This window comes from Schistocerca nitens, chromosome 6 (assembly GCF_023898315.1).
Source record: "Schistocerca nitens isolate TAMUIC-IGC-003100 chromosome 6, iqSchNite1.1, whole genome shotgun sequence".
NCBI classification, from domain to species: domain Eukaryota; kingdom Metazoa; phylum Arthropoda; class Insecta; order Orthoptera; family Acrididae; genus Schistocerca; species Schistocerca nitens.
In genome coordinates, this window is record NC_064619.1 from 523,046,571 (window position 1) to 523,061,077 (window position 14,507).

At 39.2% G+C, this 14,507-nt stretch overlaps 1 protein-coding gene across 3 annotated transcripts in view; it reads left to right on the plus strand.

The window, feature by feature from the left end:
• Positions 1-793: 793 nt before the first annotated feature.
• The window catches only part of LOC126262190 (uncharacterized), a 139,367-nt gene continuing 125,653 nt past the window's right edge, over positions 794-14,507 (plus strand). For 2 of the 3 annotated variants that reach the window (XM_049958604.1, XM_049958603.1), the window contains exon 1: positions 794-2,378. In XM_049958604.1, coding sequence (XP_049814561.1) covers positions 854-2,378 — 1,525 coding nt within the window. In that variant the 5' untranslated portion in view covers positions 794-853. The remainder of the gene's footprint in view (positions 2,379-14,507) is intronic. The other variant, XM_049958601.1, reaches the window with a different exon arrangement.

Here is a 14,507-nt window from a genome sequence, read left to right on the forward strand (position 1 = left end):
ACTGATCTGTGCTGTAGCACGAGGTCTGGGTTAATACACCTAAGCCACGGGCTTCACAATGGTCTGCTGAGTGTAGAATGTGGATGTAGATGTATATGGTGATAGTCTTGGTGTGAGTTGAAAAAACAGACAAATGTGAATGACAAATAAATGTTGTGGTAAAAGATTGACCAGTAGCGCAGCCTTTGTTTACGTTCATTCTTCATAAAAAGTAAAACTGCAACGGAAATTCTAAACACACATCTTGGAAAGTACTTTGATGAATATTATTTACATATATCGTACACAAAACATCGGTTCGAAAAAAAATCAGAGGGGTAAACTATGCAACTTTCATCCTATGTTAACGACTGCGGTGTCATTATTCCTTATCTTAACCTACAAATTACTAACGTTACACCGTTGTAATAATTAATAAGATCCCTAACTGAAATACAGTAATAATCATTATGATCACGATTTTACGTGGAAGTAGTGTTTTCTAGAAGCAAATGCGTCCGTTTTACTTTATATGAATGCATGCCGATTTACGTCTGCTATCAATAACATTTTATGCAAATTGCAAACTAATTGGCTGGTCGAGTGTGAGGGTCAGGCACGAGACACAATAAGCAACAAGCATGTACATAAAATCGTTTTTTCTTTGCTTAGTAGATACCAAAAAACCACCTGTTAATTAAAAACCAATTCTTTTTTTAATTTTTGTTATCTCAAAGCGTAAACAAGACACTCTCGCGCGCTCGATTGGTATTTCTCCCTCCACTAGACCTTTGACGTAGTAGTTGCAACGTCTGCTGCAAGTCTGCTTCTCGTGGTTGTGCTTGTGTAGACCCCTTCAACACGGGGCTAACAAATGTCGTGTGAAGGAATTATTCAGTCTCAGAAAGACAGCGGGCAAATTGAAGACGCCAATGCAAAGACAGAAGACAGTGAAGCATACTTTCAAATAAACTTGAATTACAAGTGTGCAGATATTTGCCAGGACATTGATTTTAATAACCAAGATGTCTCGTCTCCACTCATCAATATACAGAATGTGCGTTTAATTCCGACAAATTCGCCTGAGCAGGAAAATTCTGATTGTAAAACCGCCGAATTACTGGTTCAGGATACCGGTAGTTGTTCTGGCGATGTATGGTTGAAATCGAACGTGGCGAATGATATTGACTCTCTTCTGAGGAGTGAATCTACAGAAACCGGCTGTAGATTAAGCGCAGAGAGTAATAATACTGTTCATGCAGACCTTACTCGTAAAAAGTATGTTGTCACGACCTCATCAGATGGACTTTTGTCATTCGATCTGCTTGCAGATTTACCAGAAAATACAGAAGCTCCTAGCAATAGTCAAAACGACAGTGATAGAATTTTGACTTTACCTGAAGATGATGCAGGCTCGGTTACATTATTGGAAAGAGGCGATGACTTGGAGCAGGGAAGACTGACAATACCGGACAGAAAAAAGCGTAGAAGCGACTTAGATAATTCATCTGTGCAGATTGTTGCCCTTTCATTATCCGACACAGGAAGCGAATGTTCAGAGGAATCTTATGCGAAAGAGAAAAGCATAGTTAAAGACTTGAATTGTAAAATTGCATTTCAGGACGTGTTGAAGGACAAACTCGAATCCCAAAATGGCCCTGTTTGCAGGAAATACGGAACAGAATTTGATACTTCTAAAGATATAGAAGATTTGTCGGAATTTAATTTGTTTACGTTTCCTGTCGATTCAGTATTTCAGATTGATGCTAATGATGACGTTAACAATTTGCACGTTTCATCTGATCACGAGGAAGATGAAAACATAACATTAGAGAAAGTCGAAACAGAAGTAACTGAAACGTGTGAGGCACAACCGATTACAATACTCACATCCTCATTGTCAAGTAATGAAATTTCCAATACGCGGGACAAGCACGCGAAGAATTTGGACACCGTCGAAGGTGAAGCGAACTTTGTTGCCTTTAGTACGACAGCTCAAGCGTCTCGGGAGCGAAAATCGCATAAGCAAGCCACTATTTCATCACAGAGAATGCTATCAGAAAATGTACGTTTTCCCAGGAAGAAGACAGTAGTTGCAATTTCTACAGATAACACCAAAAATACTGCAGACATTCCGGTAGTTATTGACACTTCTTGTGAGGGACAAGTTTTTACAGGAAAATCAGCGAAGTTATTAGACGTAGTCTCACTGTGGAATACCGAAAAAGCAAATAGTTCTGTACCGCTCAAAGAAAGTAATACAGGACACGCTCCAAATGATGAATATCCTGTACAGCTTCCCACAGAAGTAGAAAATAGTAGTAGTAGTAGTAGTAGTAGTAGTGGTGGTGTGTTGAAGACCTACAGCAAATCTGCACATAGTGAAGATTCAAAACCTGGTGAGTCTTAAAAACTTATTTTTCATTGTTGTGGGACAGTAGCTGACACTACAGAAACACGTTGTACGGAAATATTATTCCAAAGGTATACTACCTTTGAAGTTCCAATGGGACAGCTCAGCTGAATTAAGAGGAATAGGTGGGGTTTGGGAGGGGAGGGGGCTGATTGTCACTACAGTGTCCTGCAGGGTTGTGTCAACAAAGGAACCATTTTAAACTGAAATGGTTAGAAGACCATTGATAAACTTTCTCTAGGTAGATATTATTATGTTAGTTAATTTATAATTAATTTTGAAAAAAAAACTTTTTATGATCGGTTACAAAAAATAAACAGCGTACTACTTCACAGTGGTTTTTCTGTACAGATTTAAAAATTTTTACTTAACTAAAATGCCTCTTTTAAAAAAAGTCGCCCATTTCCTTGCATGTAGCCCTAGGTTCAAGGTGGATTGTACCAAGGGCCTTACCTATTTGTACCTAAGGCCACAACCATGTACCTAGAGCCACAGTTCAATTTTTACTTTAATTATTATTTTTATACATTTAGGCAAAGGCAAAATGTAATAAAGTTACTACTCAAACTAACTTTATTTCTAACAAAAATTTAAAAGATCACTTGTTAGTGCAGCTTCTGAAAGTTATCTCTAGACAATTGAACCACAAAAAAAGAAAAGAACTGAGACATCATTAATTCTGTGTTATACCTTATGGGTATAAATTTAAAATCTGCACCTCGTACTGTAGTAAAGTTGATTCGGTGAAGTCCAGTAATCAATTTTACATTATATTTGATATTAAAATTTGATAGGTTTACTCCAAATGTTAAGCATAAACACTGGAAAATATATTTCTATCATGTATGTTTACAGGTGGGGACATTCAGCTGCCAAATAATTGTTAAAATTCGAGGTGAACATTCAGCTTCGCTACTAGTTTTGGTCAAATGACCATTATCAAGCATAAGCTGGCATAAACAGTTGGAATGATGCAGGCTTCGCTCTCGTACACAGTAATTATTGCAAAATACTTTGCACTACTGTGATGGGCTCAAAAGAGCAGATTACTCTTATTATGGTATAACTTTCCAGCTGTTTATATCAGCTTATGCTTGATAATGGTCATTTGACAGAAATTAGAAGTGAGGAGAATTGTGCAAAATAAAGGAGATTTAACGATATATATATCACCAATTGGCCAGATGCCGGTTGATTTATTGATTCATCCTATAAATCTTTCCAGAATGTGGGATACAGAACGTAAATACACATACACACAGATACATGAATTTTAGCTTTACCAACAAAGGTTCTTGCAGTACCTGCACTGTCTTGTTTCAAGTCTTTTGTATCTTAAATGATCTAGAAATTCTGCTACTGAATAGAAGCAATGATCCAATAAGAATGCTCTTAGAGTTTTCAAAAGAGTAAGAATGATGATATGTCTTTTACTTGTTACGGAAGACTTGTAAATTTGTATAGCGCTGTTTACTGTGGGGGTTTTGTAGGTTGATGTGAAACTTTTCCTTTTGTCTTGTTTCATTTTCATGGACATTAAAATTTTCATTTACAGCTTTTAAATTCTTTTTAATATATTTACAGATTTCTAGTATATACATACAGGGAAGAGGGAGAATTGGTGACTTTTGAAAGAGGGGTTTGCAAGAATCTGTTTGTCAAGCATGTTGCATTGCTGTTACAGTTCTTTTTTGAGTTAAGATGATGACTGAACTAGGTGGTGTATTTCCCCAGAATATAATTCTGCACAGTAGGATGCTGTGGAATTGGGCACAGTAGGCTGTTCAGACAGAGCTATAACTTGCTTTGACAGAGTGTAAACACAGACTGTAACACATTTTATTTAGTGTTCGTTTAATTTTGTTCATATGTGTGTGCCTTTTGAAGCAATAAGCCTAAAAACTTTGTTTCTAGAAAAGATGAAATTTTGTCAGAGTTTCTTGTCAAACTGGTGCAGCATGCGTCACCTTTTAAAAGAAATTTAGAAATGTTGTTTTTTTGGGTGTTTATCATAAGTTTATTCTCTTCAAACCATCTATTTAGCTGTTCTGTAGTCTTATTAACAGCTGTTTGAAGCTGACTTGGGGTATTTCCTGTAATTAGGATGCTTATGTTTGTTTGTGACTCAATGTTCAGGTCTAGATCATTTATATACAGGGGAAAGAGGATTGGCCAAAGAATGGATCCCAGAAGGACTCCTTTAATTAGAACATCTGCATCTGAGACTCATATCCTGGTTTTTTCCTTTAGATCATGTTTTATTTGTATTTTTTGTTTCCTGTTCATCAAGTATGAAGTGAACCACTTTAGTGCAGTGCCTCTAACACCATATACTTGGAGATTCTCCAACAATATGTTGTGGTCCAGTATTTCAAAGGCTTTACTTAAATCTAAAAAAATGCCAGTGGCTCTTTGTTTTTTGTCTATCGCTTGCAGGGCATTTTCTACAAAATCATAGATTGCACTGGTTGTTGATTTATTTTTCCTGAATCCATGCTGAGAATCAGCAAGAATTTTGTTTTTCTCTAAGGATTTCATTAACCTATTATACATTACTTTTTCTATGATTTTACTAAAGCCTGATAGTAATGAAACTGGTCTATAGTTTTCTATATTTGTTTCGTCTCCTTTCTTATGGATCGGGACCACTTTAGCAATTTTTAAACTGTCTGGAAATGTGGCTGTCAGAAAAGATGAATTTACTATATCTGCAAGAGGAAGTGAAATGTTTTTAATACATTGCTTTATGATGTAATCAGGAATACCATCAATCCCTGATGACATTTTCGTATGAGCTGATGCCACACTGATGATTTCATCTGGGGTTGTTCCATCAATGTAGATTGAAGAGGAACATGAGTGCACTTTTTCTGTTTCTTTCTAGTATCTTTTATCAGTGACTATTACATTATTTGTGATCTCTGCAAAGCAACATTTAAAAAGATTTGTGTTGTGTTAGGAATTGGTTATACTCTTGTTCTCATGGTTGAGAGTGATATTTGCCATTTTATGGGACACTTTATTTGCTTCTGTCTTTATGACTGTCCATACTGCTTGGCTTTTATTTGCTGATTCTGTTATGAACTTATCATTGGCCATTTTTTGCATGTTGTATCAGTGTTCTGTAGATTTGGATGTACTCCTGTATGTAACTGTTTAGAAGAGGGGGTATGTCAGTGTTTTTTCCTGTATTTGAGTAATTCTCTTTTCCTCACGCTTGATATTTTGATCCCTGTTGTTATCCATAGCTTTGCTTTTTTAGTTGTGCCTCTTATTTCTTGTGTTTTGAGAGGGAATGCAATTTCAATGTAATCAATGAAGATAGTAGAGAATTTCTCAAACTTTTTGTTGGTGTCATCTATCTGCAAAACTTCTTCCCAACTTTCTTCTGATAACAGGGAGTTGAATGTTTCTTATTGTTTGTACAAAACTGTCTTGCTGTTATAGTTCTTTTATACTTCTGGTTGGGAAGTAAGTGGCTTTGGATGGTGATAACTTGAGCTTTGTAATCACTAAGGCTTGTATTACATGTGAAAACAAAGTTGACACTTGGCATTGTGGCTGCTGGGAGCGACTGTAAAGGCATTTCCCATTTAAAGTCGCAGCCATCGGCCACTGCACCGAGTGTCAACTTTGTTTGCATGAGTAATACTTATACATTTTGCAGTACAATTTTTATTCACAAATATGTGATCCAAGGCAGCAGCAGTAGTTTTTTTTTTTTTTATTCTTGTTCGGATTGTTATAGTCTGTTTTAAGTTTGAAGTATCTGTGAGGTTTGAGCAATAGTTCTTTCCTTTTGCTGGTTCCAAGAAAATCAATGTTGAAGTCCCCACAAAGCACTATTGATTTTTTATCTAGATGAAACCTGTTTAGTACATATTCAAGCTTGTTTATAAATGAGTCAAAATTTACATTTGGGGGGCCATAAATACATGCTACAACTGTATTTGCCTCACTGACTTCAATGAGTGCCAGCTCAAAGTCTTTTCTGCACTGAGATGTTAAAACTTATTGATTGATTTATATTTTAACTCATGCTTGATGAAAATTGTGGTACCTCCATTTTTATTGCTGTTTCTACAGAAATAATTTTCTAGTGTGTATCCTGGTATAGCAAAAGAGTCAATTTGATCATTATTTAGCCAGTATTCTGTAATGCACAGAGCATTAAAACAATTAAGGTCTGTATTTGGTAAGCTCTCTATATCTAAAACTTTGTTTGTTATTGACTGAATATTTTTATGGCAAACAGAAAGATGTTTGTTGCTGTAATTTATTTGATTACCAGTACTGGGATTTACATTAATGTAATTGAGATTCGTAAGGGCATTTTTATTATATCACTGACCTCATTCTTACTTGGTAAGGATCTGTCCATAAAAAATTATCTGTGTGGGAGCCTGGAGTCTTCTTCTACATTGATGGAGTCTGCTTCTTTACTTCGAATGTGCTGTGCACCACTTCTGCATAACAGAGAAATGATTGCTGTTTTGGCACACGGAGTAGATGTGGTGATGTATCCGTTTTCTTTGATACTGTATGTCTTATCTCCAATTTCTTGACAACACACGTTTATTTTGCCCACAACAAGCTGCTTCCCTAGCTCATTTAGGTGTAGTCCATGTCTAGTGGAGAATCTACACCCTATACCACTCAGATAAATGGCTTCTGTCTTTTCATATCGTGTGCATATTTTCGAGAGTAACAAGCTTGCAGCACTTATCTCTCTGTTTGCACACGACCACGGCGGTAGGCTGTATTGGTATAGAATAGTCATTAACAGGACATTTGTATGATTCAAGTGTCCTAAACACTTCTTTAATTCATCAGTAACTGTTGGAGTTTCATTTTTAAATACGTCACTTGCTCCTCCAATCAACACAATAAAATCATTATGAGTTAATTTGCCGACTTCAGACTGGTGGACATGATTTCATATTTCAGACATGGGAGCACCAAGCTTAAAAAATGCTGTTGCTTTTTCAGATATTCTGTCACTGATCCGTGTAGCAATCCCACGACCATGACTGTCAGCAAAGACAATAAACTTTGTTACTTTTTTGTCTTTTGTCACACTGGGGCTGTGCATTGTTAAGACTTTCATAATTTGCGGCAGATAGCTGTGAATCTTCATTAAACCCATTTCCGTGAGTCCTTAATTTTTGGGTATACTTTGTAAATCAATATGATTCGTAGTATCAGTTAGTACATCCTGATTTCTGTTTCCTCATTGCTGTATGCCTGATTGTTTATATTGTCGGAGTTATTTTCGAGATTAGTAATGGAATAGTTCGTCTTGTCTTTTGAAATTACAGTTGGTATTAAGGCCTTCAAATAAACGCTGCCAAAGTTCTCTTCAATACCATAGATAGAGACTGGCGTACCAACATGCCTACCATGAGAACTGTAAATACCATTATTTTTTTTAAGCATTTGAGACCTAACCAGATTTTTAAGCTAAAATTTCATATCAACTGAAAGTTCATTTCCATGCTTCTTAATTGCTGTGAAGATTATGCACTTTGTCAATAAGTTCTACTGTGGTCTACGACCTAAACTTATGGTTCTAGGTACAGTGTTTCAAAGTGGCTCTAGGTACAGATGTTTACTAGAATATGCAAATGTGACTGTAATAACCTCATATTCTTGGACAACTGTAAGGCACAATATATGAATAAATGATAAATTAAATACTGAGTTGTATGTTGTTATAGTCTTCAGTCCAAAGACTGGTTTGATGCAGCTCTACATGCTACTGGCATAGTCCATATCAATTCAGGCAGGCTAGGAAAAAATCTTACCTTCATAGTCTTGGAAGTTATTGAATTTTGCATGTGTAAAAATGAAGAACTAAGTAAGGAACATGAATTTTTTTGTTTTCTCCAAAAAAACTTGTGCTCCAAGATACAACCCTCCAAAGATAACCGGTGTATCACGAGAACAGATCTAGATATTTTGTTGTTGTTTTATTATTTGAAAGATAATTGCTTTATGATTACAAAGAAGTCCTCCATTTGGACTTATCTGTCAAAGTTCTTTTATAGCATTTTGAACTTTATTTATAATTTATGGAAAAGGTTTTTTTTCTTTCTTTTTGTTTTTTTTTCCTCCAAAAATGCCAATCCACAAAATTTTGATTTTTTTCTGTTGAATAGTACCATATACTTCTACATTCTTCTGAAAAGGAGAGCTTCCACTTTTAGGCTGAATGGATTTAATAAACGGTTGAAATTTTTGCCATAGATAAAACCTGTTTTATTACCACATGATCACATAAAAGGCTCATAAAAATGAAAACCTAACCTTGTTTAAAATAATTTTAGTTTTGAAAGATGAGTAAGACTCTGCAATTTACCAGTCACACAGTCATACACACAAGCCACAAACATCCCCCTTCTCAGGTTGTGAATCTGAATATTATTCTGAGTTTCTGAGGTGTTGGCCGAATGAACGAAATTTCTTCTTTCTTCCTCTTTAAAGTGTGTGCAATATGAGTTTGCCCATCACTTTGAGTCCAAAAATGTCTTCTGAATTCCTTTCACAGGAGTAGTTTGTTTGTACCATTCTTATTTTTTTCTGCTCACGGAATTTTATGATTTGCTCTTGGACAAAAGAATGAGGGCTGTGGATGTGTAAGATTTCATGACTTTCATAAAATCCTAAGCTTTCTGAATCGCAGATGTATTTGGTCTGGAAAGATTGTTTTGTAGTGTGGTGCTTCAGCAGGCCTCCTACACCATCACAAGGCCCCTCCCCATGACCAGTAGCACTGTATACCCAATCAGTCGGCACAAGCGACTTACTCAATCCAAACAGCTGGTAACAATTTTTAAAATGACTAGGAGCAGTATCAGAAATAATGATGATCTTCTCTGCCCCTGTTTGCAGTTGAAGAATTTTGTGCATTGCTAGCAAAGCATGCGCTGAGTCAAGTCCTGTGTCATCACCTATAACTGCAACACTTGTGGTCTTGTTTTGAAAATATGTCACTCCTGTAAAAATTGAAACCTGGTCATTAATCCAATGATACCCTTGTACTTCTTGTGGAAGAATTATGGACCAGTTCTCAGCAAAATCCGACTGAAGTACTAAACATAATTCTTCAGCCTGTACACACCCTTTCACTTCTACAATGTATTGCAGTTTATTCAGATGCTGGTGTGTTACTGCTTTCATTGACCATTTACCAAGTTCATCAGTGAAACTGTCAAAGGCAACAGTGATAGCAGTCATACGGTTTTGTCTTTGAGCCATATATGCATCGATGTCTAGATCTTTGTGAATCAAGACTTTCTTGCATTATGCCTAATGAGTGGTGCCTTATGCAGTCATGACATGCGTGAGCTCAACTGCCAGGTGGACTCACTTCTGATGAATTGGTTGAAATATTGCAAGTACAATAAGTTCTCCTGGTAACCCTATCTGCTCTCCAAAGACCAGTTGGGTTGGTGAACACTAAAAGCTTTCCTTTACAGCTGTTCACAGGCCCGGGATACAAATGATAGTGTGTCCATCTGTGTTGACAAGAAGCACATCAGTGCCACCTGTAGTGTGTGGTGTAACCTGTCCTGCATCCCATTACTTGCTGGGAGGTAGCTGGTGGTGCAAAGGTGGTGGTAACTGTGTAGCTGAAGTAGTTCCCGTAGTAGCTGCAACTTGAACTGTTGTCCATGATCAGTTGTTATGGTCGAAGGATGCCAAACCTCGAAAAGTGTGTGAGTAACAATGCCTTTGCCACAGTCTCTGTGGAGATGCCTGGTATGGAAATAACTACAGGCCACCTCACGAAACGATCAACTGCCATGAGTAAAGAGAGGTGACTGTCCGAGTAGGGTAATGACCCGACAATGTCAACATGTACATGTGAAAATCTTGTTGTGGGTGCTGGGAATTTTGCCATTGGAGGGAAAGCGTGTCGGCTGACTGTGCTGTGCTGACATTCCAGACAAGAGCATGCCACTGTTTACAGTCCTTCTGTGTTCATGGCCACACCAGCTTGTTTGCTACTAATTTGGCCATTGCCCTAACACTTGCACGAGCCAGGATTATGTAACACTTGAAATACTAAATGTTGATATTCTCAGAGTATGTGTGGGTTGTGGTATACACCACTTCTAACAAACACCGAACAACGCGCTCCAGTACGTGGCCGCCAAATACATCGCTGGCCGCACTTCTCCGGGCGGCTCGCGGCTACCATCGCTGGCTGCCTTCGCGCACGCGTGTTTGTCAGCACACAGCAATTGGCTACGCCAGTAAACATTGCGATTGGTTTTCCCTGGAAAACAGCGACCCCAGCCGACGGCTCCATTAACTAGCAAGCCTTATATAAACCCGGCCGCCGCCGCAAATGACAGTTCTCATCGGGAAGTGCAGTATGCCGTGTTCCAGCTGCTTGTGGATGACTCGCCACACCACTCGAGGTTACCTGGCTGCTCGGCGGAAAATCTTGCGACTTCACTTGGAGAGACTGAACTTCACAGGACTTGGGAATAATTACGGGATGTGCACCCCACCATGCACATTTGGACATTGACTGAAGAGGTTATTGTGTTATTCCTGGTTATAACACGGGTATTGCTTATTATGTGCTGTTGCATGTCAAACAACCATCATACAGTATGACACTGGAAGCTGATTCATTTGCAAAGCTGTGTGTTCACACCTGAGCTGGTCTTGTAGTGTTGTGTTCTCCTGTTGTTTTGCTGCTAATCATTGCATGGCACTCACTGCCTGTGGACTGGCACAATTTCACAACAAGCCCTCTGTGACAACATTATGACTGCCTTGTAAATTGTGCTTGTCTTCACTGATGCAGTGATCCATGATCTGTTTTACATTGGAAGAAACTAGTAAAAGATTTGTGATCGGTATTGACCGTAAAATGTCTGCCTTCCACTGATGACCAAAAATGCTCGACTGTTTCTTAAATCACCAGCAACTCTCGATCAGTAGCACTCTAGCTTCTTTTTAGTGGCATAAGATTTTGTGAATAAAACAAGATTGTTGCCAATGGCCATCCACCTTCTGTCTCAATTCTGCTCCAATTGTGGATTGGTCTGCTCTCACCATTGAGAGATAGTGGTTCATTAATTTGTGGATGAGCCAGCCATGCCGCTTGGGCTAAACCTTGTTTGACTTTGTGAAACACCTCTGCACTAGTCAGGGTACAAGTCACTTTCCTTGCCTGAAAGCAGTACCTTAAGCAGTAGTCTAGGAATGTATCACCAGTAGTAACTGCAATAATAGCTATACCACACTCTTATAGGTGCTGAGAAGGTTGCCTTCAGTGTGCGACATGTTCTTCCACAATAAAGGAAATATGAGTGTGGTTATCTACATAAGAAAACAGAAATGTCAAACTGTGCACCACATGCACTGTTTGTTATGTGACCGTAAAGTGGGAACAACCACAGCTACAATAAGACCAGGCAGACCACATGTTGTATTCAAAAAGGCCAAAAGTTGTTATTACCTTGGTTTCCCGTGCACCTTCTGGCGCTATTGGAAATTGTAAATAAGGCTTTTTACAGACAACAGCACTAAATACCTGAGCTTGAGCAATGATGTAGTTAAAATCTGTCAAGAGAAGTATGGGGTAGTAATCAGCAATTGTAAGGGCATTAAGTGTCCTGTAATCTCTACAAAATTGCCAAGATCCTTATTTTTTGCACACCATGTGGACTGGAGGTGCCCTTGAACTATTAGATCTGTTTACAATACCTGCATTCAGCATCTCATCGAAAGCTGCTTGTGTTGCCTGGAGCTCATATGGCAGGAGCCTCCTTGGCTGAGCAACCATGGGTTGTCCCAGTGTAGTGTGAATGTGGTGCACTGTCATGTTGTATCTCTTCTTGTCAATGGTGGCCTGATGGGTAAGTGAAGGAAACTCTCATAGCAGCCAATCGAAGAGATGTTATACCGAACTGCTGTGACTGTTTCTGTTGAGTGGAAGATGTTCTTGTCTCACCATCCAGTTTAATTTGCCTATCCACCTACCAACACCTTGATCAGGCAGTGATTCACCAAGTCTGCACTGAGTGTAGGGTTGGCAACTTTGGAAGGATTATATGTCCATGACATTTCGTGAGAAAGTCCTAGATCCATTGTCATTGTTTTTTTCACCATAAGTGTCAATGTGGCTCCTACCCCACCTGAGTGTAAACCCAATTGACAGCTTTCTAAGGCCAACTGGAGGCTTTACTCCTCCCTGGTAACCTTAGACAAACAACATTTCCCCAGTTGTGATGACCAGGTGGAGTACCTTACAAATGTTATCCTTGCCACCATGAAATGTTCCATACCTTGCACTTCATCTTTACCACTTCGTGTCCTTGTCCACTGGTGGACTGAGGCATGCCACAATGCGACTGAGACGTGGAGATGCTATCTGCATTTTTAACTGTCATCTTATGATGGGGGACTATATTTGTTATAAACAGTTGCATGCACAGTGTCGTCACATTCTTCAGGATAGCAGAAAAGCTATCTGGATTTCATTTATTAGTTCTTTTAACAATTTCACTTTCTCTTCTGTTGTGTGAGGCAGCCTCCGTTTGCTCTCTGGGACCAAGATCCATTCCCCAATTTCCAGCCTGACTGTAACAGATGATGTCATTGTGGACCCTATTGCTATCCCCAACACTTGTGCTACTATTTTGCAGAGATTTTGAGCTCCACCCTCTATCACCCTGCCTCCCCCCCCCCCCCCCCTTTCAGAATCGTGAATAGAACAATGTCACCTTCCTCATTTCACCTTTTTGTTTCTAATGTCTGCATCCCTCCATCATTCGTGGTCACCAGAGCAGGCTTACTCGATCATGCTCTCTCTCCATCCTGATTTCTGTCCCATGGTCAGACGATGTTCACATTCAGATGTTGCAGCACCTTTCTCTTGTGGGCAAGCACTTTCTCCTTCATACGCAGAATTGCATTTGAGCAAACGACATATTTCCCATATGTTGGTGTGAAGCCCCAGTCACATCCATACCTAAGCCCAGTAAGGACAAACATCTTCCTTCTAGCTACTGCCCCATTTCTCTCACCACTGTGTTTGCAATGTGATGGAACTTACTGTGTTTGCAAGATGATGAAACTTTTGATGCATGGCCGGCTGGTATGCTGGCTTGAGTCTTGCAGACTACAAACCACTGCACAGTGTGAATTTGGAGCACACCATTCAGCAGTTGACCATTTCGTCACTTTGTCAAACCATTTTATGAATGATTTTCAGTAGAAATACCAATATTTGGAGAAAGCCAGGACACCTAATGGAGGACTGGTATCCTCCGTACTCTACATATGGGACTTCTGCAGCCGGCTGCCCCATTTCTTTCAGGAATTTTTAAAAAACAAGAGTTTTCAAGTCTTGTTGGACACTTTTATCCTGGAGAACAGCATTTCAAGCCTCTGTCCTGGTCGCCATTCTCTTTCCTATAGCCATTAACACTATTATGGACTGTTTCCCGCCAGGTGTCTCTGGCTCTCTTTCCATAGATGGCTTTGAAATCTGTTGCAGTTCTCGGAGGACTTGTGTCTTTGAGTGGTGTCCTCAACAATGTCTTGATTGCCTTAACTCGTGAAACATTGGTAATGGCTTTCACTTTTCCATTGACAAAACTTTGTATGAATTTCTGGCAGCACAATGGGTTTCTTCCACTGTCTTTACCTCTTGGGTCTTTTGCTCTCCTGTTCACTGAAACTATGAAATTCCTGGGGATCATGCTTGTTAGGAAACTTTCTTGGTCCTCCCATGTGTCTTACTTAGCTGCACACTGTTCCTGGTCCGTTAATGTTCTACGTGTCTTAAGTGGTACATCTGGGGGAGTGGATCGGACCACTCTCCTCAGTATGTGCCACTCTCTTGTCCCTTCAAAATTGGACTGTGTGTGTTTCGTATATTCCTCTGAACGTCCGTCCACCTTACACAATCTACCATTGTGGAATACGTTTGGCTGCTGGAGCCTTTTACACTAGCCCCATTGAGAGTCTCTATGCAGAAGCTGCTGAACTGCTGCTGCATACCAGGATGATGTCCTCCTCAGCAGATACACATGCCATTTGTCTGCCATGCCTGGCCACTCATGCTATGCCCTCTTTTTCAATGACTCCC